Raw genomic sequence first — 7,069 nt, forward strand, 5'->3', positions numbered from 1 at the left:
GCAACATCATGGAATCTTAATTCTGAGGACATGTACATAACCTTCTCGACTACGACAACTACTACTACAACTAACCCATCTCTTTGGGAAGGACCTACTTCCACTGGGGAATCCCGCCTACCAGTGAATATGCCCTCGTCTGCTACACCTGACGTTACTATATAAGCGCCAGGATCCTTTCTTCTGCTTCAGAATCTCCACGACTATGGTGCTCTTCGCACCTACTCCTAGGTTGAGGGACTGATTACCTCATCTTCTGTACATAGTTCTACTGTCTTCAAGTTATGTTCTAGAATTTGTATTGATAAAGCCACTGGATGGCGAAACGTCTACAATAAAGATACCCAGATGTTGCACATGTGTCTTAATCTCATCACTATTTACTTTTATTACCAAAAGCGCTGGAAGATTTTCTCGATCAAAGGACTCCTAAAGTTTCAAGCCTACCTACCTAACTATGTACCAAATGTTTTCTCTTCAGATATATTCCCAAGTCGACACTGGCAGCAGTAATCATGAGCGCTGTGGTTCATCTTATTGATTACGAGATCTTGGTTCCTCTCTGGAGGAGTAAGAAGAGCGACCTGGTGCCTCTGACAGTCACCTTCTTGGCCTGCCTCTTGTTGGGCCCCGAGTGGGGCATTCTGCTGGGCATGGGCGTTAATCTCTCGATGCTTCTTTATTCAGTTGCTACACCAACCGTCAACGTCACAGTTGTCCCACCTAGTGTAAGTTCCCTTCTTTTGAGTAGTCCTTCTGCAGGATTTTGGAAGATCATTCACTTTTTTTTTTTTTATTCGCCGGTATTCTCCCGGCCCGGGTCTTTTCCAAGTAGTGATGACCCGGCCTTGGCTCCCTATCTGGGGAGTGTCTCGAGACGTAAGTCTCCCATGGGAGGAGGTACAAGTACCCCCTCATCTTTGGGACCAACTGTCCCTAGGCCTAGCCAAATTCCCCGCCATTCACTGTATGTTAGAATGAGTGATCTGTCAGAAAGTATTAAATATCGATTTTTTTGTGTGTGTGGTGGAGGAAAGCGAGTTATAATTATATTGTTTCAAAAATCTAATGATACTTTCTTCCTGTTTCTGTAACTGCTTTAAATAATGCGTTGATTATAATGAAATTAAAAGCATTTGGTTAAAATGTTAATAATTCAACCAGGAAAAAACATGAAATAACTGTAAGGTAATTTACTTCGTTATAAAAACTACAAATAATCTATATGCTTCTGAGTTTGTTCACTTTATTTAATGGTATTGTGCAAATATGTTTCCTGCTTTTTTAATTTGTGCATAAAATACTCAGTAGCTTAACAAATTTATAAATCTGTAATGACCAAAAAGCACTGTATATTAACATGTTATTATACAGCCGTAAAACCTGAATTATAGTCAAGGTAAACTGAAATTTTTGTTCTCCAGTCTTTTATTCAATAATTATAAAATATATTTTCTTTCACTTTTACTTCCTCATGTTTACCTCAGAATGATAGTAGAGAATATGTTGTGAGTTACTGTACTGTTAATGACTTCTGGTGTTCCAGCATCTCTCACTCATCTTTCTCTCTCAGAATGATAGTAGAGAATATGGTGTGAGTTACTGTACTGTTCATGGCTTCTGGTGTTCCAGCATCTCTCACTCATCTTTCTCTCTCAGAATGATAGTAGAGAATATGTTGTAAGTTACTGTACTGTTCATGGCTTCTGGTGTTCCAGCATCTCTCACTCATCTTTCTCTCTCAGAATGATAGTAGAGAATATATTGTGAGTTACTGTACTGTTAATGGCTTCTGGTGTTCCAGCATCTCTCACTCATCTTTATCTCTCAGAATGACAGTAGAGGACATGTTCTAGTTACTCCTCGTCACGGTCTCAGCTACCCCGGCACTTCACACATTCGTGGTGCCGTCACAAAGGCTGGGCTCCGGCAGGCTGCTGGTTCTCTTCCAATTGTTATTGACTGTTCCTTCATTGATGCTGCTGACTATACATCAGCTAAGGTATGACTAACATCTTGAATTTATGCAGGTCACTGTCAAATACCGGAAGATTACAATAATTTGGATAATACTGTTGAAATTATCAGAGCATGAACTTGTAACTTATTCCAGTACTTGAGGAAAAATAGTTCATTCATCCTGATAAGCCGTTCGAGAGGTTTCTGTTGTTTCCGTTTAAACATCATTTGTAAGAAATATTAATAAAAACCAATTATTAATCCCTATGTGATACTGTGAATTTCTGTTAGTTAAGTTATATTTAATATCTAGGTTTGTCTCATTGACAAATGACAACAGAAACTGTTGTAATATTTCGAACTGGCGTTTTGATAACTAGGGCATAAAGGGGATGATAGATGAGTTCCAGCTGCGTGGGCAGAGCCTTGTGTTCTTGGGCATGAAGCCAGGCATCACCCAGATGGTTCAAGCTCTTCACAAAGACATCAGGATTTGCTCCAGCTACGATACTCTGCCTGCAGCTCTGGCAGGTATGTGATCATCGGTGACGCTCATGTCAGCGTGGAACTGGCACCGTTATAATGCACAATATTTTATTTTAGAACTTATGAACTTAATAAAATGATTAAAATAGCTAATTATTCATGCAAAATAGGTAAATATTTAGTCTCTACAACATTAATATAGACTATGATAAAACGCAGAAGTTAATATTAACATTAACATAAAGCTGTTACCTGAAGATCATAATATTGAGAACCGCCAGTGAGACAATAACTAACATTAAATTTATCATAGATACAAGAAAGAGACAATACTAAGAAAGTCTTTCACAATACAAGAAATAAACAGCGGTGGTGTGATGTCCATATCTTAAACACATAGAAGAGCCATTATGTAAATGGTACATAATACCGACACGTAGCTGAGTAAGACGTCCAATAGCTGGGTACTTTTTTATTTTCAAAAATATTACAGATAGACCAATGTTGCACATGAGTCTTACTCATGATAAAAGAATAAGAACAACGATATTCTTACTTTGAGTTGTTATCCCAGGATAGTGACACAGACACTATATTCCAGGGTAACCTTAAGTACACAGTTTCTTCCAGGACCGGACTATATTATGGGTGCAAAAACACAGATATGCTTAAGTATAATTTAAGGAGAGGTAAGACGTGAGGTGTGAGGGAGAATGTACCAACATGAAGGATGGGGGTAGCTGAGTGGGGGTCTGATTTAGGGTAGTCGTTTTGCCAGCACCTGTTGGCTTATACCATTGCTCAACCCTGAATAACGCAAGTAGTGTAGCTTATTTCCGTCGTGATCATTTCACCCATGCACCAGAATGCTAGCCACAAGAGCCTTATTAATTCGAGCTACCTTTTAATTGCCAGACTGAGAGTCGAAGACCAAAATGAATTTTTTATGAGAGAGCCACAAAATTTGACTAACACAAGCCTATCCGATGTTATCCTGACGCCAAATGACTTCGAACAGGCGATAAATGACATGCCCATGCACTCTGCCCCAGGGCCAGACTCATGGAACTCTGTGTTCATCAAGAACTGCAAGAAGCCCCTATCACGAGCCTTTTCCATCCTATGGAGAGGGAGCATGGACACGGGGGTCGTCCCTCAGTTACTAAAAACAACAGACATAGCCCCACTCCACAAAGGGGGCAGTAAAGCAACAGCAAAGAACTACAGACCAATAGCACTAACATCCCATATCATAAAAATCTTTGAAAGGGTCCTAAGAAGCAAGATCACCACCCATCTAGAAACCCATCAGTTACACAACCCAGGGCAACATGGGTTTAGAACAGGTCGCTCCTGTCTGTCTCAACTACTGGATCACTACGACAAGGTCCTAAATGCACTAGAAGACAAAAAGAATGCAGATGTAATATATACAGACTTTGCAAAAGCCTTCGACAAGTGTGACCATGGCGTAATAGCGCACAAAATGCGCGCTAAAGGAATAACAGGAAAAGTCGGTCGATGGATCTATAATTTCCTCACTAACAGAACACAGAGAGTAGTCGTCAACAGAGTAAAGTCCGAGGCAGCTACGGTGAAAAGCTCTGTCCCACAAGGCACAGTACTAGCTCCCATCTTGTTCCTCATCCTCATATCCGACATAGACAAGGATGTCAGCCACAGCACCGTGTCTTCCTTTGCAGATGACACCCGAATCTGCATGACAGTGTCTTCCATTGCAGACACTGAAAGGCTCCAGGCGGACATCAACCAAATCTTTCAGTGGGCTGCAGAAAACAATATGAAGTTCAACGATGAGAAATTTCAATTACTCAGATATGGTAAACATGAGGAAATTAAATCTTCATCAGAGTACAAAACAAATTCTGGCCACAAAATAGAGCGAAACACCAACGTCAAAGACCTAGGAGTGATTATGTCGGAGGATCTCACCTTCAAGGACCATAACATTGTATCAATCGCATCTGCTAGAAAAATGACAGGATGGATAATGAGAACCTTCAAAACTAGGGAGGCCAAGCCCATGATGACACTCTTCAGGTCACTTGTTCTATCTAGGCTGGAATATTGCTGCACTCTAACAGCACCTTTCAAGGCAGGTGAAATTGCCGACCTAGAAAATGTACAGAGAACTTTCACGGCGCGCATAACGGAGATAAAACACCTCAATTACTGGGAGCGCTTGAGGTTTCTAAACCTGTATTCCCTGGAACGCAGGAGGGAGAGATACATGATTATATACACCTGGAAAATCCTAGAGGGACTAGTACCAAACTTGCACACGAAAATCACTCACTACGAAAGCAAAAGACTTGGCAGACGATGCACCATCCCCACAATGAAAAGCAGGGGTGTCACTAGCACGTTAAGAGACCATACAATAAGTGTCAGGGGCCCGAGACTGTTCAACTGCCTCCCAGCACACATAAGGGGGATTACCAACAGACCCCTGGCAGTCTTCAAGCTGGCACTGGACAAGCAACTAAAGTCAGTTCCTGATCAGCCGGGCTGTGGCTCGTACGTTGGTTTGCGTGCAGCCAGCAGCAACAGCCTGGTTGATCAGGCGCTGATCCACCAGGAGGCCTGGTCACAGACCGGGCCGCGGGGGCGTTGACCCCCGAAACTCTCTCCAGGTAAACTCCAGATGAACAGGTACAACAAGTGTCCCGTGGCCTGGTGGCGAGTTCTCGCTTCACACGGTGAGGGGTCCGGGTTCGATTCCCGGCGAGAGGGTGGAAACATCGGAAGTGTTTCTCTACACCGGTTGTCTATGTTCACCCATCAGTAAAATGGGTACCTGGGTGTTAGTGGACTGGCGTGGGTTGCATCCTGGGACAAAACTGACCTAATTTACGGAAAATGCACAGCATAACAAGCGGCTTTCTACATAGTATGCCATTGATGTCAGCTATGGTCTGTATGCCTTGTACATGTACTGGTAGTAAATAAAGTTATTATTATTATTATTATTATATTATTCTAATTATTAAGTGTCCCTTACGTCTGGCTTCACCTGGAAATCGAACCTGGGTTCATTTCGTTGTCATTGTCTCTCCACACAGCAATAAGAACCACTAAAATATGAGTTTTGATGACAGGCTAAGACTCTCAAAATTTTCATGGTGGATAATACTAGGTAGGATACTAAAAAACAAATATTGATGCAGTGGGAGAACATCGAACAGCCAGGTCAAAAAAGATGGAGTTAGCGTTAATAACAATGGAAATTAATAAAAATTATTTTCAAATATACAGTGAAAATTAATCCATGAACTGACCAATTATTTTAGCTTCAAGTGATTTATTGCGAGTAAAAAAATACACAACTGTGCATACATGAACAAGCAAGTTACATCAAGTATTTTCACCATGATTAATAAACACAACTGCTTATGACACAGCCCCTCAACTAACATTATTGTTGTGGGTACATGTACGTATGTTGTGGGTACATGTACGTATGTTGTGGGTACATGTACGTATGTTGTGGGTACATGTACGTATGTTGTGGGTACATGTACATATGTTGAGGGTACATGTACGTATGTTGTGGGTACATGTACATATGTTGTGGGTACATGTACATATGTTGTGGGTACATGTACGTATGTTGTGGGTACATGTACATATGTTGTGGGTACATGTACATATGTTGTGGGTACATGTACATATGTTGTTTGTACATGTACGTATGTTTTGGGTACATGTACGTATGTTGTGGGTACTAACCAGTATTATAATGGTACTTAGTGGAGTGGAGTGACTTTCATTAGTTTCTTTTTCTTGAAATACCAGACGTTACTGTGAATTTCATATAACCTGTAGTTACCAGCGGTCGCAATATACACAACGAGAAGCAATTATTACTACAGAAAAAGCGTCCTTCCTCCAAAATTTGCACCAGTCAACTATAGTGATAATATAGCATTTATTGTGGTGGAGACGGAAAAAAAAAAAAAAAAAAAAAAATAGAGAAGCTAGATACAGCGATTGATAAACAAGGGTTGAGGCTCGACCGTTCGTCATTGTAGGAGTGCCAGCAGTCACCGGCTCTTCAACACGCAAGTTATACTTTTGTATCAATCAAATCACATATTACTCGGGTAGATAATTTCCAGTAGATCCTTCATGTGTTAGCTCAAATCACCGACCAGTATGGTTTAAATAAGTGACCCACTGATCAGATCAGATAGACTGGTCCGAACCCTTGACTGGTCCGAACCCTTGACTGGTCCGAACCCTTGACTGGTCCGAACCCTTGACTGGTCCGAACCCTGGACTGGTTTCAAACGGTTTCGTTGTGCACCACCTAGCAGGTTATTAATAGAATATTCAAGAGGTTGCTAGTAGAATTGCAGTAAATCAACCATTCAAATCATTATGAAGCTGTGTGTAGTCTGTGGGCAGTCAAACAAACGGGCTTCCACATGCATAAATTGTCATTTCTGTGGAAATTGGTGTCACGCCCCTTGTGCAGATATCCAAGAACTAGCTACAAGCAGTATTAAAACAGGGAAGTGTTTTCGGGTATGCCCAAATGAGATAAATCTGTGGACTAAAATCACAAGGGTATTAAAAGAGGTCAACATCAAAGCTGCTTTCA

General features: G+C 41.2%; 1 protein-coding gene across 1 annotated transcript in view; it reads left to right on the top strand.

Moving 5' to 3' along the window:
* Positions 1-1,380, top strand: part of LOC128693118 (sodium-independent sulfate anion transporter-like) — a 98,665-nt gene extending 97,285 nt beyond the window's left edge. Inside the window, exons 9-10 of the mRNA XM_070089549.1 lie at positions 482-728; positions 1,375-1,380. Coding sequence (XP_069945650.1) covers positions 482-728; positions 1,375-1,380 — 253 coding nt within the window. The remainder of the gene's footprint in view (positions 1-481; positions 729-1,374) is intronic.
* The last annotated feature ends 5,689 nt before the right edge of the window (positions 1,381-7,069 follow it).

This window comes from Cherax quadricarinatus, chromosome 28 (genome assembly GCF_038502225.1).
Source record: "Cherax quadricarinatus isolate ZL_2023a chromosome 28, ASM3850222v1, whole genome shotgun sequence".
Lineage (NCBI taxonomy): Eukaryota > Metazoa > Arthropoda > Malacostraca > Decapoda > Parastacidae > Cherax > Cherax quadricarinatus.